This window comes from Heterodontus francisci, chromosome 34 (genome assembly GCF_036365525.1).
Source record: "Heterodontus francisci isolate sHetFra1 chromosome 34, sHetFra1.hap1, whole genome shotgun sequence".
NCBI lineage: Eukaryota > Metazoa > Chordata > Chondrichthyes > Heterodontiformes > Heterodontidae > Heterodontus > Heterodontus francisci.
The window spans coordinates 9,079,095-9,101,005 of NC_090404.1; the positions used below are offsets into that span (position 1 = coordinate 9,079,095).

The 21,911-nt window shown below is 46.5% G+C and overlaps 1 protein-coding gene across 1 annotated transcript in view; it reads right to left on the reverse strand.

Moving 5' to 3' along the window:
• The window catches only part of LOC137348590 (zinc finger protein 420-like), a 40,529-nt gene extending 26,906 nt beyond the window's left edge, over positions 1-13,623 (reverse strand). Inside the window, exons 1-2 of the mRNA XM_068013875.1 lie at positions 13,249-13,623; positions 692-1,414 (exon numbers count right to left, since the gene is read on the reverse strand). Coding sequence (XP_067869976.1) covers positions 692-1,305 — 614 coding nt within the window. The 5' untranslated portion in view covers positions 1,306-1,414; positions 13,249-13,623. The remainder of the gene's footprint in view (positions 1-691; positions 1,415-13,248) is intronic.
• Positions 13,624-21,911: the final 8,288 nt, after the last annotated feature.

The following is a 21,911-nucleotide window of genomic DNA, read 5'->3' on the forward strand; positions in this document are numbered from 1 at the left end:
ATTATACTTAAATAAATTTATACACTTCTAGGAATGACGGGCATGGATTTGGGAGGCGAGAACACTTCCAAGGACTTGAGAGAGGAAAGGGAGGGTGGAGATGGGCTGGGGGTTTGCAAACACAGTAGGGTCAAGGGTTAGTTTTTTTTGTAGAGGGGTTGATGACAGCAGCTTTAAAGGAGAGACAGATAGTCCCTGAAGAAAGGGAACTGTTAACAATATCAGCTAACATGGGGGAAGTTGGCTGGTCAGCAGTTTAGTGAGAATTGGGTTGAGGAGCAGGAGGTGGGTCTCATGAACGAGATGAGCTGGGAGAGGGCACGAGGGGAGATCGGAGAGAAACTAGAGAAAGATGGCTCGAACAAGGGGAAACATTAGAGGCAGTTTGATCTGGTGGACTCATGGAAGGGAGGGAAGCAGCAGAGGCAGCTGATTGGATGGTCTCAATCTTAGTGACTAACACATGGAGACGTGGCAGAAGGAGAGCGCTTCGCAAGGAACTAACTTGTAGAGGTATTAAAAAGACTTGACACACTGCGTGTTTAACACAAAGCTGATTTATTTGACTTTTATCCAGAATATTAACCACCATAACTGGGCTGGAGTTCATTAAGATCAGCAGAAACAGACTCCAATGAACATGGTTCAGTCCCCGATGTAATTCAGAGCAGATTTCAAGCACTGTAGTTACTTGTGAACTTGCTGGTGTCTCTGCAGTGTGGATAACTGAGCAAATCCCTTCTCACAGACAGAGCAGAGAAACGGCTTTTCCCCAGTGTGAACGCGCTGATGCGTCAGCAGGTGGGATGAATTCATGAATCCCTTCCCACACACGGTGCAGGTGAACGGCCTCTCCCCAGTGTGCATGCGCTGGTGTGTCAGCAAGGTGGATAGCTGAGTGAATCCCTTCCCACACACAGAGCAGGTGAAAGGCCTCTCCCCAGTGTGAACTCGCTGGTGTGTCAGCAGGTTGTATGAAGTAGAGACTCCCTTTCCACACTCAGAACAGTTGAACGGCCTCTCCCCGGTGTGAACTTGATGGTGTCTCAGCAGGTGGGCTGACTGGGTGAATCCTTTCCCACACACGGAGCAGGTGAACGGCCTCTCCCCAGTGTGACTGCGCCAATGAGTTTCCAGCTCAAATGGGTAATTGAATCCCTTCCCACAGTCCCCACATTTACACGGTTTCTTCCCAGTGTGACTGCGCTTGTGTCTCGACAGGCCAGATGAATGGCTGAAGCCTCGTCCACACACAGAACACGTGTACGGTTTCTCTCCACTGTGAACGGTGCTTTTCCCTTCCATGTTCAAAATCTGATGATATTCAGGTTACGATAAATTGGGCGACTCCGCCAGATCCTGATGTGATGTTTGGTTTGACTTTCCTGACTGCAAATCCTCCCCTTCTAATACCCTGTGAAGTTGATTGAAAACAACAAAAAAGGGAGTATGAGAGAATCCTAAAAAAATACACAAAGGCAGGTTGTGCAATTGAGCTGAATGAATCTGGTAATTTGTAGAGCTGGCACTAAGAAAAAGTGACCATGAAGCTGCCAGAGTGTCTTACAACCCCAACTGGGTCAATGATGCCCGTCAGTGAAGGGAATGTGCCACTTGGTCTGGGCCGACACAAGATTCCCCTATGGTGGGGGCAGGGGGGAAGAAAGAAGGAAAGAGAGAGATGAGAGAGACAGACAGACAGACAGAGCACCCCACCTGTCCCTCTCAACTCTGAGGTCCACAATCTCTGTCATATTTGACCCCAAGGTGAACTGCCGACCACATATCCATCCGTCAGTAAGACCACGCAGGTGCCCGGTTAAGTTGCATCTGAATTTTAAAACGCTGATCCTTGTTTTCAAATCCCTTCATGGCCTCGCTCCTCACTCTCTCTATAACCTCCTCCAGCCTTACAACCCTCCGAGAGATCTGGGCTCATCTAATTCTAATACTAACAGGTGCCAAAGTTGGGAGAGCTGTCCCACAGACTAGTCCTCGGTGATGGGTAAATTATTAGAATCAATTCTGAGGGACTGGATAAACTGCCACCTAGAAAGGCACGGATTGATCAGGGATAGTCAGGATGGATTTTTTAAGGGAAGGTCATGTCTTACTAACTTAATTGAATTCTTTGAGGAAGTAACAAGGAGGATTGCTGAGGGTAGTGCAGTGGATGTGGTCGATATGAATTTTAGTAAGGCAATTGAAAAGGTCCCACATGGCAGACTGGTCAGTAAAATGAAAGCCCATGGGATAGAGGGGAATGTGGCAGGTTAGATCCAAAATTAGCTCAGTGACAGGAAACAAAGGGTATTAGTCGACAGATGTTTTTGCGAATGGAAAGCTGTTTCCAGTGGTGTTCCACTGGGTTCAGTGTTGGGTCCCTTGCTGTTTGTGGTATATATTATTGATTTGGTCTTAAATGTGGGAGGCATGATTGGGAAATTTGCAGATGACACAATAATTGGCCGTGTAGTTGATAGTGAAGAGGATAGCCATAGACTCCAGAATGATATCAATGGTTTGAGTGGACGGAAAAGTGGCAAATGGAATTCAATCCAGAGAAGCGTGAGGTAATGCACTCGGGGAGGGCAAATAAAGTGAGGGAATACACAATAAATGGGAGGATATTGAGAGGGGTAGAAGAAGTGAGCGTCCTTGGAGTGCATGCCCACAGGTCCCTAAAAGGTGGCATGGCAGGTAGATAAAGTGGTGAAGATGGTATATGGAATGCTTTCCTTTATTGGCCGAGGTATAGCATACAAAAGCAGGGATGTAATGCTGGAACTGTATAAGACCCTGGTTAGACCATAGTTGGAGTATTGCGTACAGTTCTGGTCACCATGTTACAGAAGGACGTAATTGCTCTGGAGAGAGTACAGAGGAGATTTACAAGAATGTTGCCAGGGCTTGAAAGTTGCAGCTATCAAGAAAGATTGGATAGGCTAGGGTTGTTTCCCTTCAAACAGAGGAGGCTGAGGGGTGACTTAATTGAGATGTACAAAATTATGAGGGGCCTAGATAGACAGGAAGGACCTGTTTCCCCTGGCAGGGAGGTCAGTTACCAGGGGACAAAGATTTAAGGTAATTGGTAGAAGGATTGGAGGGGACACGAGGAAAAACCTTTTCACCCGGAGGGTGACTGGAATTCACTGCCAGGAACGGTGGTAGAGTCAGAAACCCTCAGTTCTTTTAAAAGGTACTTGGATCTGCACCTGAAGTGCTGTAACCTGCAAGGCTATGGACCAGGGAGAACAGCATGCTAATGGTGGATCTCCCTGCTCGAAAGCCACGCTGTGCCTCAGGGTAGACACGCTCAGCCAGCTTCTGGAGTCTGCTTAAAATGACTCGAGCGAAGACTTTCCCCACTGTGCTGAGCAGGGAGATTCCACGGTAGTTGTTGCAGTCACCGCAGTCACCCTTGTTCTTATATAGGGTGATGATATTGGCATCGCGCATGTCCTGTGGTACTGCTCCCTCATCCCAGCACAGACAAAGCAGTTCATGTAGTGCTGAGTGTAGCAGGCTTGGCACTTTTGATTATTTCAGGGGTAATGCCGTCCTTTCCAGGGGCTTTTCCGCTGGCTAGAGAATCAATGGCATCACTGAGTTCCGATTTTGTTGGCTGTTCGTTCAGCTCATCCATGACAGGCAGAGACTGGGCTGCATTGAGGGCAGTCTCAGTGACAACATTCTCCCTGGAGTACAGTTCTAGGTAGTGCTCCACCCAGCGGTCCATTTGCTTGCGTTGGTCAGTGATCGTTTCCCCTGATTTAGACTTGAGGGGGGCAATCTTCTTGATGGTTGGCCCAAAAGCTCTCTTAATGCCATCATACATTCCTCTGATATTTCCAGTGTTGGAGGCCAGCTGAATACAACTGCATAGGTGTTGCCAGTAGTCATTTGCACCTGGCTGTTCTTTGTGCAGCGCTTCTGGCTGCTTTAAGTGTTACGGATGTTAACTCGCTGGGGACCTTCTTGTAGTTCAGCAGTGCAATGCGCTCAGCGGCTATGACAGGTTCCAGCTCTTCAAAGTGAGATTGAAACCAGTCTGCACTCTGCTTCTCACATTTGCCAAAGGTGATCATGGCTGAATCATAGATGGCGTCTCTGATGTGGGCCCACTTGGTCTCTGCATCCCCTGTAGGAGTGTTTTGAAGGGCTTTTTCAAGTGAATTTAGACATTTATGTAACAGCTGTGGGTAAGAAATTCTGTTAGTGTTGATTAACAGGCGGCCCTTCTGCTTGGAGTGATGTAGCTTCTTTGGTTTGAGTCTAACCTTGCTGCACACCAGGGAGTGGTCGGTGTCGCAGTCCGTACTGTGGAAGCTGCATGGGTGTACATAAACCCCCAGGACTGCAGCGGTTCAAGAAGGCAGCTCACCACCACCTTCTCAAGGGAAATTGGGGATGGGCAAGAAGGGCTGGCCTGGCCAGCACTGCCCACATCCCATGAACGAATCATAAAAAAAGAAATTCTGGCCATTTGAACATCCCTGATTTAAATTGTTTCACCATTGGTGGCTGCACCTTCAACTGTTCAGACCCTAAGCTCTAGAATTCTCTCCCTCAACCTCTCTGCACCTCACTTTCCTCCTTTAAGACCGTGCTTAAAACCTAGCTCTTTGATCAAACCTTTAGTGATCTGCCCTAATATCTCCTTATGTGACGATGTCAAATGTTGCTTCATAACAGTCATGTAAAATGCCTTGGAAAATGTTAATAGTTTAAAGGTGCTATATAAATACAATTATTCTTGTTTACTTGGACATATATCGCTGTTCATCATCACTGGGTGAAAATCCTGTAACTCCTTACCCAACATCATTGTGGGAGCACTTTCACCACACAGACTCCAGCAGCTCAAGAAGGCCCAGCATACGAACCTACGAATTAGGAGCAGAATGCCACTCGGCCCTTCAAGCCTGCTCCGCCCTTCAGTAAATTCATAGCTGAACTGATTTCTCCACGTTACCACCTACCCCCGATAATCTTTCACCCCCCACCCCCCCCCTTGCTTATCAAGAATCTATCTACCTCTGCCTTAAACATATTCAAAGATTCTGCTTCCACTGTCTTTTGAGGAAGAGAATTCCAAAGACTCACGACCCTCTGAGAGAAAAAGAATTTCCTCATCTCTGTCTTAAATGGGCGACCCCTTATTTGTAAACAGTGACCCCTAGTTCTAGATTCTCCTACAAGGGGAAACATCCTTTCCACATCCACCTTGTCAAGACCCCTCAGGATTTTATATCAAGTCACCTCTTACTCTTCTAAATTCCAGCAGATACAAGCCAAGCCTGTCCAAAAATGTTGAGGCCCCAGCACTGATCCCTGTGGCACACCACTCATTACATCTTACCAACCAGAAAATGACCCATTTATGCCTACTCTCTGTTTCCTGTTAGCCAGCCAATCTTCTATCCATGTTACCCCCTACACTATGAGCTTTTATTTTCTGCAATAACCTTTGATGGGGCATCTTATCAAATGCCTTCTGGAAATCTCCATCACCTTCTCAATGGGCAACTGGGGTTTGACAATATATGCTGGTCTGGCTAGTGACTCCCACATCCCAAGAATGAATTAAAAACTGCAACAGAACCACTTCTTCCTAAACAATACTCTTTTACATTATATGGCAGTATCTTTTTAGCAACCTAATCTCCCCTAGAATCTACCTCCTTTGACAGTCTTACATTGGAAATTGTTGGGCCTGACGGGGTTCAAAAGTGCACAGGGTTAAACCCAGGAGCTTCTCCTCCGGCTCAAACTGATGGAGCAAAAAGGACCTGCACAGGAGGCTAGGGACTGATTTCCCCATCCAACACCCACCCTGATACAAACCAGCTCTTAATTTGTCTTTCTGTGTTTCTAGACTCTGTTCTGTCAGCCGTGCCTGCAACAAAACAAAAGCAAAATACTGTGGATGCTGGAAATCTGAAATAAAAAGATAAAATTCTGGAAATACTCAGCAGGTCAGGCAGCATCTGTGGAGAGAGAAATAGAGTTAACGTTTCAGGGTGTGCAGAATGAATACAGGGAATAAAAATGATGCAGAATTTGATGGTCAATATGAGCTCAAAAGTGGAAGAAAAATGGACTATAGCGCAGGAAAAACAATTCCTGACCATGAAAGATACTGTGGGAAGATACAGCTGGTAATCCAGCAGCACATGGTCGGGGGATGGGCAGCAACTGAAACCTCATTTAATCATGGTTGGAGGAAATAACAGTAAAATACCAAATTTGGTTAAAATACTAGAGGCAGAGGAAGTTAGACAATGGCAGAGGGGCGATCGGGGAGAGCAGACAGGAAGGTGGAGCTGAGGCCACAGTCAGATCATCTATGATCTTATCGAATGGCGGAGCAGGTTCGATGGGCCGAATGGCCTGCCCCTGCCCCTAATTCTTGTATTGTGTTCTTATCCCACGCCATTGAAAGTCCCATTTAGGAACCAGAGAATGATTTGCTCTGATCATGTCACAAGTCCATTTACAGGTCCTTCCAGAAGATGAGGGCACTGAGGGTGCTTTTGTCTCCAGCCTCCTCTCCCTGTTTCATCTGAGTCAACCTTACCTTGCAGGTTCAGTCGACAGGCTTCAGCAGTAAATGTACTGTCACTGTCCATCACCTATTGCAAACTCCATTTAAAATATGATCAAGCTTCCTGTCCTGCACCTTATCAAACACCTTTTGCCCATCCATCTCCATAAGACTCACTGCATTTCCTTTCGCACTACAGTGTGTTATTGCTTCAAATAATCCCTACTATCTGCCCTGAATGTACCCCTTTCTCTAACACATGTTGAAATGTTTGCTCCACACCCACAGGGTTTTATCTGTTTTAAGCCACAACAGAAAAGGCCAGCTTTCTTTTGGAGTTTGAGCGAAATCAGGTTTAAAAATGATGCAGAGTTTCAGCCAATGAGAGAGATATGGGGCACAGCCCCGCCCACTCGGTGCTGCAGGCGCCTGCTCTCACCCACTCTGGTTGGAGAATCAACTGCCCCCACAGTCCTCCAGCCCCTCCCCGCTCTTCCTGTTGATTCACATCAGTCATCCAGACATTGTACTGACCATGAGTAGGCTGATAACAACAACTTGTATTTATATAGCACCTTGAACATAATAAAACGCCCAAAGGCACTTCACAGGAGTATTATAAAGTAAAATATAACACTGAGCCACAAAAGGAGCTATTAGGTCAGGTGAGCAAGACCTTGGTCAAAGAGGTAGGTTTTATGGAGTGACTTTAAGGAGGAAAGAGAGTTGAAGAGGCTTAGGGAGATAATTCCAGAGTTAGGGCCTAGGCAGCTGAAGGCATAGCCAACAATGGTGGAGCTATTGAAATTGGGGATGCTCACGAGGCCAGAATTCGAGTAGCACAGTGTGGCTAGAGGAGAGTACAGAGATAGCGAGAGGAGAGGCCATGGAGGGATTTGAAATCAAGGATGAGAATTTTAAGATCGAGGGAGCCAGTATAGATCAGCAAGCAGAGGTGATGGATGAACGGAAATTGGTGCGAGTTAGGATATGGGCAGCAGACATTTGAGTTTACTGAGGGTAAAATGTGGGAGGTTGGCTAGGAGTGCATTGCAACAGTCAAGTTTAGAGGTAACAAATGATTTTAGTGATGGCTTGAATTTGCGGTCGGAACCTCATCTCAGGGTCAAATACGACCCCAAGGTTGCTTGTTTGGCACTCCATCCACAAGCATTCACTTCCACCACCACTGACGCACAGTGACAGCAGTATGTACCATCTACAATATGCACTGCAGCAACACACTGAGGCTCCTTAGACAGCACCTTCCAAACCCGCGACCTCTACCACCTAGAAGGACAAGGGCAGAAGATGCATGGGAACACCACCACCTGCAAGTTCCCCTCCAAGCCACACACCATCCTGACTTGGAACTGTATCGCCATTCCTTCACTGTCGCTGGGACAAAATCCTGGAACTCCCTTCCTAACAGCACTGTGGGTGTACCTACCCCACATGGTCTGCAGCAGTTGAAGAACCTCCACCTTCTCAAGGGCAATTAGGGATGGGCAATAAATGCTGGCCTAGCCAGCGTTGCCCACATCCCAGGAAAGAATTTTTAAAAAAGTCTGGTTCAGCCTCAGACAGTTGCCAGAGAGGGAGATGGTGCTGGTGGCTAGGGAACGGAGTTAGTTGGGGGCGGAGAGGTGGGGGTGTTGGAACTGAAGACAACAGTTCCCAATATCTCCACCAACACTCCAGCCCCCGAAGCTGGATCTGGATCCAGACACGAGAACGATGCCTTTGTACATCCTGTCCTCAGTGTGGATAATCCGGATTGATGATCCGGACCTTCCACTAGCTCCTCTTGTCTGACGGCACAATTCACTCTCCTCCAGGCTTTCAATAATCCCTTTGTTCAGACCAGTTACCAGATTTCATTTCTCACATTTGGACAGTGAGCTTAGCGCTCTGAGCCCTGTTATTCTCCCTCATCTTGTCTTTCTCCTTCTCTTGTGTATTCCAGACCAGCAACACCTTGCTCACAATTTTAACACACTCATAGAGGGAGCAGATCATTCTCTACAGGTCAGAATTTAATCCTTTCTCTCTATTCCTGTCAGCAATGACCTTGTTTACAGGAACACAGATTGCAATTCTTCCGGGAATCTAACTTTGCCTAAAATAGTTCAGTTTTCACAGAAACATCATTTCACAGAATCATAGAAATCATCGAAAGGTACAGCACAGAAAGAGGCCATTTGGCCTGTCGTGTCCCTGCTAGCTCTCTGCAAGAGCAAGTCACCTAGTCCCACACCCTCGCCTTTTCCCCAGAGCCCTGCAAAGCTTTCCTCTTCAGACGATTATCCATTTCTCTTCAGAAGGTCTCGATTGAATCTGCCTCCAGCACATAGTGAGTTATAATAGTATAATGATCCACAATAAACATCATGACTAATTATTTACAATAGTGTAATGGTCATGATAAACATGAAATAGATTCATAGAAACTTACAGCAGAGAAGGAGGCCATTCGGCCCAGCATGTCTGTGCTGGCTCCGTAATAAAGTTCCTGTCAAACTCCCTTTTAAAATGATTTGTGGATCAGCTTCCACCACCTTTTCAGGCAGAGCATTCCCGATTCCGATAACTCTCTGAGTGGAAACACTTTTCCTCATCTCTATCGTTTGCCAATGATTTGAATCTATGACTCTGGTTATTGACCCACTCACCTGTGGAAATAAATAGTTTTTCCCTGTCTACTTTATCAAAATGTCTCATCATTGTGAAAACCTCTATGAGGTCACCTCTTAACCTTCTCTGTTCCAAGGATAATACTCCTAACTTTTCCAACCTCTCCTGATAGCTGAAGTTCCTCATCACTGGTAACATTCTGGTAAATCTCCTCTGTCGCCTTTCTCAGACTTTTACATCTTTCCTGATGTGTGGTGTCCAGAATTGTCCACAATATCCAGCTGAGGCCTAACCAGTGATTTATAAAGTTCCAGCATGATCTCTGTATTCCTCTATTCAATTATATTCTATTCCTCTATTTATAAACCCAAGTAACCCAGATGCTTTTTAACCATCTTATCAAGTTGCCCTGCCACCTTTAAGGATTTGTCGATACGGACACCAAGGTCTCTCTGCTCTACACTTTTCAAAGTCGTGCCATTTATAATTAGCCTGTCTTTCTATATCAGTCCTTCCAAAGTAAATCACTTCACACTTCTCCTGATTGAACTCCATCTGCCATCATTCTGCCCATTTCACCATCCTGTCTCTGCCATCCTGAAGCCTCACCATTATCTAATACTTTGCCAAGTTTTGTATCATCTGTGAAGTTTACAATGCTGCTTCCGAAATGCGTCATTGACTGTGAATCACTTTGGGATGTTCTGAGGGTGGGAAAGGTGTTAAATCAACACAAGAACTTTCTTCCCCTTTTACAATAAAAGCAAAATACTGCGGATGCTGGAAATCTGAAACAAAAACAAGAAATGCTGGAATCACTCAGCAGGTCTGGCAGCATCTGTGGAAAGAGAAGCAGAGTTAACGTTTCGGGTCAGTGACCCTTCTTCGGAAGGTTCCGAAGCTTCAGGAACTAACAGTTCAATCAGGAGACCTCAGCAACTCCACATAGTGTCCACAGCGGAGTTCTCCTGGTGCAGTGGGACAAACATTCACGCTTCAACCAACAGAACCATAAAAACTTGATTAATCGGCCACTCATCCCATTGCTGTTTGTGGGCTCTTGCTGTGCACAAATTGATACTGCAAAACAACAGGGTGAGCACTTCAAAAGGAAGTAACTTGTCTTAGAGATATTAAAAGGATGAGACACAGTGTGTGTTTAACACAAAGCTATTGACCCTTATAACTGGAGTTTATTATTAGTAGAAACAGACCCCAACTGTCAGAATGAATGTGTCACAGCCCAGGGTGTGATTAACAGCAGAATCCAACCCCTTCAGTTACTTAGGTGTTTGCTGGTGTGACAGCTGCATGGACAACACAGTGAAATCCTTTCCACACTCGGAGCAGGTAAATGGCCTCTCCCCAGTGTGAGTGCGCTGGTGTACAGTGAGGTCAGATGATCGCCTGAACCCAGACCCACGGTGAGAGCACCTGAACGGTCTCTCGTCAGTGTGAATACGTTGATGACAAGTCAGTTCCCCAGAATTGCTATAGCACTTCCCACAGAGAGGACATTTAAAAGGCCTCTCCCCAGTATGAGTTTGCTGGTGTGTCAGCAGGTTGGATGATTTCCTGAACCTCTATCCACACTGTAAGCCGCTGAATGGTGCGGAACCTGAGTGAATGCACGGATGATCCCTCAGTGGCTCAGGGCTTTTAAAGCTCTTCTCATAGTTGAAGCAGTTAAACTGTCTTTCGTCAGTGTGAATTCGCTGATGTCTCAGCAGGGCACAGAAATGAGTCAATTCCTTCCAAAGATGAAGCAGTGAACAGCCTCTCCCTAGTGTGAACTCGCAAGTGTCTCAGCAGGGTGGATTACTGAGTGAATCCTTTCTCACACACTGTGCAGGTGAATGGCCTCTCCCCAAGTGTGAATATGCCGATGAGTTTCCAACTCAAATAGGTAACTGAATCTCTTCCCACAGTCCCCATAGTTACACCGCTTCTCCCCACTTGTGCCTCAACAGGCCAGATGATTGACTGAATCTTCCACACACAGAACACATGTACGGTTTCTCCCCACTGTGAACAGGGCTCTTCGATTCCATATTCAAAGGCTGATGATATTCAGGTCCTGAAGCATCGAGTGACACTGTCAGATCTTGATGAGATGTTTGGTTTGAGCTTCCTGTCAGAAAATCCTCTCCTTCAACTCTTCCTTCTCTTCTTCAACATTTTGCAATTTATATAAATGACTTAGATGAAGGGACCGAAGATATGGTTGCTAAATTTGCTGATGACACAAAGATAGGTAGAACAGTAGGTTGTGAAGAGGACATAAGAAGGCTACAAAGGTATATAGATAGGTTAAGTGAGTGGGCAAAAATCTGGCAGATGGAGTATAATGTGGGAAAATGCAAAGTTGTCCACTTTGACAGGAAGAATAACAAAGAAGCATATTATCTAAATGGTGAGAGATTGCAGTGTTCTGAGATGCAGAGGGATCTGGGTGTCCTAGTGCATGAATCGCAAAAAAATTACATGCAGGTACAGCACGTAATTCGGAAAGTTAGTAGAATGTTATCGTTTATCGTGAGGAGAATTGAATACACAAGTAGGGAGGTTATGCTTCAGTAATAGAGAGCATTGGTGAGACCAAATCTGGAGTACTGTATGCAGTATTGGTCTCCTTATTTAAGGAAGGATGTGAATGCTTTGGAAGCAGTTCAAAGAAGGTTTACTAGACTGATACCTGGAATGGGCGGGGTGTCTTATGAGGAAAGATTGGACAGACTAGGCTGGTACCGCTGGAATTTAGAAGAGTAAGAGGTGACTTGATTGAAAGACAGAAATGTAGAAAAATAGGAGCAGGAGTAGGCCATTTGGCCCTTCGAGCCGGCTCCGCCATTCAATATGATCATGGCTGATCAACCAAACTCAGTACCCTGTTCCCGCCTTCTCCCCGTATCCCTTGATTCCTTTAGCCCCAAGAACTATATCTAATTCTTTCTTGAATATATTTAATGGTTTGGCCTCAACTGCTTTCCATGGTGGAGAGTTCCACAGGTTCACCACTCTCTGGGTGAAGAAATCGCTCCTCATCTCAGTCCTAAATGACTTACCCCTTATCCTTAGACTGTGACCCCTGGTCCTGGACTCCCCCACCATCGGGAACATCCTTCCTGCATTTAGTCTGTCCAGTCCTGTTAGAATTTTGTAGGTTTCTATGAGATCCCCTCTCATTCTTCTAAACTCTAGTGAACACAAGCCTAATCGACCCAATCTCTCTTCATACGTCAGTCCTGCCATCTTTTATAATGGACTCTAGCATTTTCCCCACTACTGATGTCAGGCTAACCGGTCTATAATTCCATGTTTTCTCTCTACCTCTTTTTTTAAATAGTGGGGTTACATTAGCTACTTTCCAATCCATTGGAACTGTTCCAGAGTCTATAGAATTTTGAAAAATAACCAGCAATGCATCAACTATTTCTAGGCCTGGGTGAAAATCCTGGAGTTCCTTATCTAACAGCATATTGAGACTACATGAACTGCAGTGGTTGATGAAGGAAGCCTACCAGCACCTTCTCAACGGCAACTGGGGATTGACAATATTTTCTGGCCTTGCGAGCTGCTACCGCATCCCTAGAATCAAAAATCTGTATGTATAAAAGAAATGAAAAAAAAAAGCTCTGCAGAAACACTTGTTACTAAAAAATGTTATATTATATTACATATGGAGTGTGTTTAACAACATAATCGCTCCTAGAATCAATCCCCCCTGAGCGGCTCACATTGGAAACTGATGGGTGAAAAGTACTGAGTTAAATCCAGCATCCTACTCCAGCTCAAAATGATGGAGCAAAAAAGGCCTGCACAGGAGGCTAGGGACTGACTTCCACATCCAACACCCACCCTGATACAAACGAGCTCTTAATCAATCCGTCTGTGTTTCCAGACTCGGTTCTGAGAGCAACGCCTGCGATAGAACAAAAGTAAAAAATTTCAACTAAGGAGAGGAAATGCTGGAAATACTCAGCAGATCAGGCAGCAACTGGAGAGAGAGAATCAGAGTTAACATTTCAGCTCGCTGACCTTCCAGGAGCCTGCAATAAAACTCTTACCGACAGGCGATGACCAATGGCAGTCGCGAACCCCACAATGCTGTGCGTTGAAGAAACCGCTTTATCCAACGCTATTTCCGCAAGCGTTTAGAGTGCGCATGCTCCGCAGAACCATTCTGGGTGGCCTTTGTCCTGTCCTTTGTCGCGAATTGGACTCGGTGACAACAGGAGATGAAACCGTGAAGCGGCGGTTAGGATGGGGGAGGCGCTGCACCAACGGGTTAATGGTGCCCCCTCCCTCCCCGGGCCTTCACCGCACGTCTACCGCTCCCTGCGGCTTTGATCCGGAGTCTGAGAGACGCTGAAACTCGGTGCTGCTGAGGCACGTTCGCCCCGCTCAGGTTCCGAGAGCCGCACCGCGCATGCTCCGCCTAGTCAGGCGGCCTCCAGAGGCGGAGCCTCCATGCGCATGCGCATTGCTGCCCCTCTGATGGAGATACACTATATTCGTCCGCGCAGCGCATCCTGGGTAATGCTATCCGCCATTCGTTCGGGATGGCACGCCAAGAGGAAAGTACTTTGTTGGAGTGACTGCATTAGATACTTAACAGTGAATGTTTAACTGAACCAAGCCAGAGACAGCGCCTTCAGGGAAGGGAGAAAAGTCGACGGAAATGTAAAAGGGAGATGGTGCGATGGGTTTGGATTTCACCACGGGGAGGAGGCAGAGTGTGTGGAACCGAGATTTACATCTTTGAGGGAACAAGAGAGGAAAGAATCTTCCATAGAAACTAGAATTGTCTGTTCTGAATTTCTATCCTGTACTTACAATGAGGGCTTTGGAAACTTATTTTGTCAGGGTATTAGATTAGATTAGAGATACAGCACTGAAACAGGACCTTCGGCCCACCGAGTCTGTGCCGAACATCAACCACCCATTTATACTAATCCTACACTAATCCCATATTCCTACCAAACATCCCCACCTGTCCCTATATTTCCCTACCACCTACCTATACTAGTGACAATTTATAATGGCCAATTTACCTATCAACCTGCAAGTCTTTTGGCTTGTGGGAGGAAACCGGAGCACCCGGAGAAAACCCACGCAGACACAGGGAGAACTTGCAAACTCCACACAGGCAGTACCATTACTGAGGGAGGATTTGTCGATGGGAAACTGAAACCAAACATCACATCAAGATCTGATAATTATTCGATTTATCAGCACCAGAATATAATGAGCCTTTGAATTCGGAAGGAGAGATGTATGTCCGTTCTGTCTGCGAGAAAAGATTTCAAACATCAGTGTGACTGAAAAAACACCAAGACACAAGCACCTGAGTGAGAGTGTTCCAGTGCACCAACAATGGAAAGAGCTTCAACCACCTACACGGCCTGAAAAAACATTGCACCATTCACGAGGCTTCAATTGATCATATAACCTGGAGAGGCACAAGGACACCTGCACCATGGAGAAACCGTGGAAATGTGGGGATTGTGGGAAAAGATTACATGTCCTGTCCCATCTGGAAACTCATTGATGCAGTCCCACTGGAGAGCCCCACACTGCTGAGAATGCAATGATGATGTTGGCGCTTGGCTGTTTTGTCACGAGTCACTTTGAGAAAAAAAATTAACCCCAGTCTCACCACTACACTACACACATGCTGTGCATTTCCTATAGAAGCTTCAGAGCAAGAACCATGCGATTAATAGACTGGACTAATTCACTAGCCAGAGGGGAGAATCAGTGATCGAGAAGAGGGAAACAAAGAACAAAAGAGAGACAGAGGCAGACGGACAGAGGGAGAGAGATTGAGAGAGAGACTGGGAGAGAGATATACAGAGAAATAGGGAATGACAGATAGAGAGACAGAGAGTGGATTAGACACCGAAAGAAATAGATATATTTCACAATTCCATATCTTTGTTCACTGAGATTGACAGACAGAAAGGAAGAAAGATTTACATTTAAACAAGACCTTTCACGATCTCAGGACAACACAAGGTGTTTTACAGCCAATGAAGTACATTTGAAGTGTAGTCACTGCTGTAATTTAATGAGAGAGAGAGAGTCACAATAAATGCTGATTCAAAAGATGCCAAAATCTGATCTTTAGAATGACATCTCAATGTGGACTCTTTCTTTCCATGTCTATAAACCTCTTATTATGTGTTTGATGCTGATTCAGCTTATGTAAACCTGAAGCTGAATGAATAAAGTTCACCTCGAATCCCTGGATAATCAGGGATAAAGCTTCCTAAATTCTATCAGGTCATCTCTCAGCCTTCTCTTTTTTGAGAAAAGTACCTCAGCCTGCTCAGGCTTTCCTGGTTATTAGAATGTCTCCATTCGTTAAAAGGTATGAGTGAACTTTGATTTTGCTGTTCATTGCAAAAACTGACAGCAGTAGAAACAATTCCTAATGTCTGAGGGATTTCAGTTTGGTCTATTTTCATCTATTAATTCATTCTCTGGATGTGACCGTTGTCCTAACCACTGGATCACAACTACTCAGTCTCAGTCTGTTTCAATGTTGCTCAGTGACAATTTCAATCATCATCCGCTTTGCAGCATACGGGCACTGAGTCACTAAATAGTCTCCACTGAAGAAAATACAGAAAGAGGCCATCTCCTCTTGTATCTTTTTATCCTGATATTTTCCTCCGTAATATTTGAATATGAAATTACACAAATAATACAAATACAGACTGAGAAGGTAAAAATGTGTTCACCGCCTCAGGGGACTGAAAGGTACATAGTGTATGTGTCTTTGTGTTTTGCTCTGAGAGTGACAGAGGGCTAAAGAGGGACAAACTGACAGAAAAAGAGTTGCCCACTTGACTCACTTTTGTTCGATTTGTGACCACAAGTTTCATGAATGCTTGCAGCTAAATGGAAATCAGAAATCCCTCTCACAAACATTTCATCGTTCCAAACCACACAAGTCACACAGGAAACATATCCATTCCAAAGTCATGAAACTCCCAAAGGAGCTTCCGAATTTCCTTCCCTGAGTCTTTGGAATCAGATCACTTTCATTCAGATCCATTTGTATGGAAAACGGCCGCCCTCCGCCTCCAGGAAATGCTATTTTAATCCTGTGAATGAGGCGAGTTTTGTTTGGAAAGTGGCTGTCACGTCATCTCAATGGCACATTCTCAAAATCACGTTCTCAGGATGTGAGATTCACGGATAAATTCCACATGTTTCAACTCTGGCAAGAGAAGCTGGACAGGTTTACGCAGGGACTTGCACTGCAGGGCAAGTATACACAGGAACTAGCACTGTGGGGCTGGGATACCCAGGGATTTGCACTGCCGGACAGGGATACTCAGGACCTGGAACTGTAGGACAGGGATACCCAGGGACTAGCACCACTGGGCAAGTCTACACTGTGTTACGCCCATGTGGTGAGGAGTGTGGATGGTTCCCACTGTTCAACTCCCACCTGACCGGAGCACATATCTTGTTATTGGATTTTTAACCACTTTGTGTTTTATGTGTCAAATAACCAGACAGCAATAGGTTTTCTTGTAAGTTTAGAAACTGAAGATTAATTACATAGGGAGCCAATGGGACAATTTCATAAAGATAAAGGCATCAAAAATTATCTTACTATTAATCAAAACAACAACAAATGTGTATTGTTGTGAAGAACCTTTAAATGAGAAGACTAAATGATTGACTTACTTTCTCATCACTATGTTGGACACTGATTTAGTGAAACACCTGGTATTTGTTTGCTTGCAAAATTAGTCAGTGTTTGCCCCCACACTTCTTGCAGTAATGCGGAGTATTCCAGATAGATCTTCATCTGTCAGGAGTGATCTTGATTGTGCTCTCTCTCCTCCCCTCTGTGTTCCTTCCTCTTCCCCCCCCCCCCCCATCTCTGTGTTATTCCCCCTCTCTGTGTTGTTACATCCCTCTCTGTGTCGTCGTTTTTCTCTCCCTGTCCCCCTCTGTCTTTCTCCCTCTGCCCCCCTCTCTCTCTGTCCCCCTTTCCTTCTTTCTCTCTCTCTCCCCACCCCCCTGTCCCCGTTCTCTCCCTGATTCCCCCCTCTCTTTCTCGCTTTCTGCCCCCACCTCTTTCTGCCCCCTCTCTCTCGCTGTCCCCCCTCACGCTCTCTCTCTCTCTACCCTCTTTCTCTCTGCCCCCCTCTCCCTCACTGCCCCCTGTCTCTCTTGTGTTCCCCTCTCTCTCTGTCCCCTTCCTCTCTCTCTCTCTGTCGCCCCCTCTCAGCCCTCACTCTCTCTCTGCTCCCTCTCTCTCTCCTGTATCCCTCCTCTCAATCTCTGCCCCTCTCTCTCTGTCTCTCTTTCTCACTGCCTCCTCTCTCTCGCTGTCCCCTCTCTTTCTCTTACATCCCTCCTCTCAATTTCTGCCCCTCTCTCCCTGCATTCTCTCTTTGCCTCTCTCTCTGCCCCTCTCTCTCTTTGCCCCCTTCTCTCTCTTGTGTCCCACTCTCTATCTCTCTCTGTGTGTCCCCTCTATCTCTGTCCCTCTCTCTGCCCGTCTCACTCTTCCTCCACTCTCTCTCTCTGTCCTCCTCTCTCTTTCTATGACAGTTGCAGGGAGTGGGAACACTCCACACAGCAGCTTTGTGGTTGGCCATTTTTTTGTAATTTGCAAGTCAGTTTCACAGCTGACAGCTGCTGACACCAGGAACAGCGGTTTCCCAAATTCGGACAGATTTGGAATTTTCTGGCGGGTTCCGACTTTTTTTTAAAAGACGGCAGAAAATCCTGACTGTCTGAAGTTGGGAAACCATTGTTCCCACTCCAAGCACCTGTCAGCTGTGAAACTGACAGCACCATTTTTTGAAAAAAAGCTGGTCTGAAAGAAGACAATGGGAAATTTCTCATCTCTGAAATACATACGTGGGCTGGACGGAAACCTTTGGCAGGCTGGATCCTGGACGTCAAGCCATATGTTGGACAACCCTGGTGTAGAGGAAGCTTTACTCCGTATCTAGCCTGTGCTGGGAATGTTTGACAGGACAGTGTAGAGGGATATTAACTCTGTATCTAACCCGTGTTGTACCTGTTTTGGGAGTGTTTTCCACCTTAGAAAAGTTGCTTTGAAAACTCTGACTGTGGGAAAATCATCAACATTTCAAAGCAACTGATGCACGATCAGCACATTCTCCCACTGGAGAGATGTTGTTTAAATGTTGTGTGTGTGGGAAGAAATTAACCCCAATTGCTGAGACACCAGTGAGTTCACCTGTGAACTTCAGGATTGGATTCTGCTGTTGTTAATCACATCCGGGACTGGAGCACAAGAACACCAAGAATAGGCGCAGAAGTAGACCATAGGGCCCATCGAGCCTGCTCTGTCATTCAATAGGATCATGGCCGACCTTGGGCTTCAATTCCACTTTCCTACCACCCCCCTTTTCCCTTGATTCTCTCCAGATCAAAAATCTATCTATCCCAGCCTTCAATGACCATAGCAGATGGCCCTTGAACTTGGTTTTCTGTGTGAATTTTATATTAATTTAATCTCAATAGTATAAGAGAATTCTTTTCCAATCACCATGGCGGATCTGTTACCCAACATTCGCCGCGGAAGTGAATGTGTCCTAACAGCCTGCTACCCGACCCGAACGCACCCGATAACATGTGTCGGGTTCGGCGTTCGGGCTCGGGTTGGACACGCTGTATCAGAGGTAAGTGGCTCCAATGTTAATTTGATTTTTGGACTAGAAAGGTGGTTTTGTTAGTTATTTTAAGCAGATCAGCAACAAAGTGAAAAACAGAAGGTAGGATAACTGATGGTCGGGCGCGAGGAAAAAATGGAAGGACTCGGGCCGGGTCGGATGTGCTTCTTTTTGCAGACCCGAGCAGGCCTTTAATGTCCCCTATTCACTCCACAGGAGCCCAGAACAGAGGCACGGTGCTGAAGTGAATCTGGAGCATGCGCACTATCATTTTGGTCAGAGCCCTGCGAGCGTTGGAGACGTTTCTGCAGCGGGTGAGAGTCGCGGACCGCAGGAGAGGAATGGAGTGGGCGGGGTTAAGCTTCTGAAACATTTGGTGTCGGCCGTAAGTCCCGAATAAGAACCTCCAGGTCCCGCGTTAGCTGCTCCGGGGCTTTTTCCCGAGAACAGGCTCAGTTTAATGGCCGTCATCTTGGCTGAGTGGGAAGCAGAGCGTATGCGCGGTCATCCTGGTGATGTCACAGAGAGTGGGCAGGGCTTCAGGGTCCCAGAGAGAAAATCATTGACTCATTCATTTCATTCTCACTCTGCACACAGGGGCTGGGGAACTGAACCCAGTCAGAGTAGAGGGAGGGAGAAAACTGGCAGTGGAGGAAAGAAATGGTGCGATGGGTTTGGATTTCAGCACAGGGAGGCGGGAGTGTGTGTGGGACGGGGTTTTACAGCTTTGGGGGAACAAGAGAGGAGAAAATGTTCCACAGAAACAAGAATCCTGGAACTCCCTTCCTAACAGCACTGTGGGTGTACCTACCTCATGGACTGCAGCGGTTTAAGAAGGCAGCTCACCACCACCTTCTCAAGGACAATTAGGGATGGGCAATAAATGCTGGCATAGCCAGTGATGCCCGCTTCCCATAAATGCATAAAAAAATTGTCTGTTCAGAATTTCTATCCTGTACTTACAGTGATGACTTTTGTAAACTCATTTTATCGGGATTAGAAAAGGAAGATTTGCAGACAATTTTATTCTCACTCTGCACACGGAGTTTCTCACCATCTATCCTGAAGGTGCTGCTGGTAAGTGTCGGGGTTACTGTTTACATTTCACTGCATTGCAGCTGAAATGCTCTGAAATTGTTGAACTCAGTGTTGAGTCCAGAAGACTGAAGTGCCAAATTGAAAGATGAGCTGCTGTTCCTCGTGCTTCTGTTGACCTTCATTAGAACAGTGCAGGAGGCTGACGGCAGAATGGAAATGGTACAGACAATTAAGATGACAGGCGACCAGAAGGTCAGGGTCATGCTTGTGAACTGAATGGAGGTGTTCCACAAAGCAGTCACCTAATCTGTGTTTGGTCTCCCCAATTTATAGAGAACTGCATCATGAATATAGAATAATAAATTGAAAGTAGTACAAGTAAATCGCTGTTGCACCTTGAGGGAGTGTTTGGGACCTTGGATAGTGAGAAGGGAGGAGTTAAAAGGGCAAGTGTTACATCTTCTGTGCTTGCACGGGAAAAGAAGTGGGTGTTGGATGTGATCAAGGTTTGGACCAGGGTGTCGTGGAGGGAACGGTCCAAACAGCGTGCTGAAAAGGGAGGGGATGATGTGTTTGGTGGTGGCATCACACTGGAGGTGGGGGAAGTGATGGAGGATGATGTGGAGGCTGGTGGGGTGGAAGTTGAAGACAAGGGGAACCTTATCGGGCTTCCGGGAGATGGGAAAAGGGGTGAGAGCAAAAGTGTGGGAAATGGAATGGAACAGGAAGGAGGAGGCTGGAGGGAGCGAGTTAATAAACCTTGGGGCAATGCGGGCTTCACACACACTGAGTACAGCCTCAGGCCCCAATATAAAACTGGGAACATTATCCGATTGACAAATATCTGGTGTAGACCTCAAACCCCAAATACGAAACTAAGAGGGTCGTGTTTGCACCGAGCAGGACGGCAGCTGTGGGTTTTCTCCCAGTGACAGGCCCGAGCTAACAGCCACTATCTTTATAGGGGACAATGTGCAGCAGGGCGCATGTGCGGCCATCCTGGGCTGGAAGCAGGAGGAGAGAATGTTGTGAATTCCTAACCTGCATTGACAGTGATGGCTTTTGTAAACTCCTTTTACAGGGGATTAGAAGGGGAGGATTTGAAGACAGGAAACACAAACCAAGCAGCAAATCAAGATCTGACAGAGTCACACGATTCATCAGGATCTGAATATCAGATCTCTGTCCATTGGAAAAGATTTCAAACATCAGTGTGACTGGAAAAGCACCGAGACACACACACACCCGAGTGAGAGTGTTCCAGTGCACTGACTGTGGAAAGAACTTTAACCACAGCCTCTGGAACCGACTGAGCAGTGTCTGTTGGAGGTGTAGGGGCAGTGGGAAGAGGTGCAGTGGCGCCACCCTGGGCCGCCGAGGTGGAGTTGGCAGTCTTGTAGACATGACACCATGCCTCACCCGAGGTCCAGAAGATGCGGTAGGCCATCCCCTGGAGCTCCACACTGACGTGGCCCTCCAAAATCTCCTCCCACGCCAGCTGCATGAATAGCTGGCAGCGGAAGGAGTAGACATGTCGGACGTTGCTCTCCCGAAGACCGAGCGGGACTGGGGTGAACCCCGACCTCACCTCCTCCACCTTGGTGCAGGCGGGGGAGGAGGAGCTCATCAGGAATGAAGGGCGGGACGTTCGACAACATTATCCATTGCAAAGTGGTCCCCAGAGGGTCCACTGGCAGGAAAGTCCCATGCACTGTGAGCCTCCTACTCAGGGCGAGGGACACGGCCCGCTTAGTCGTCAGGAAGAACACAGCCTCCCCGTACATCTATGAGGCTGCCACAATGGCCGAGGGGCCAACAACCTCGGCCATTGCCTTAATGCAAGCCTCAATAGTCATGGTTGGGTGTGTGTAACGCTTTACCCCCATGCTGCAGCATAGGAAGGCCCCACCACCAGAGAGGACTGTGAAGCCATGGGTTAGAAGAATCACACCCATCATTGAATAAAATAGAAATGGAAAGGAAATAACAAATTATCCCAAAAATACACAAAATGGAGG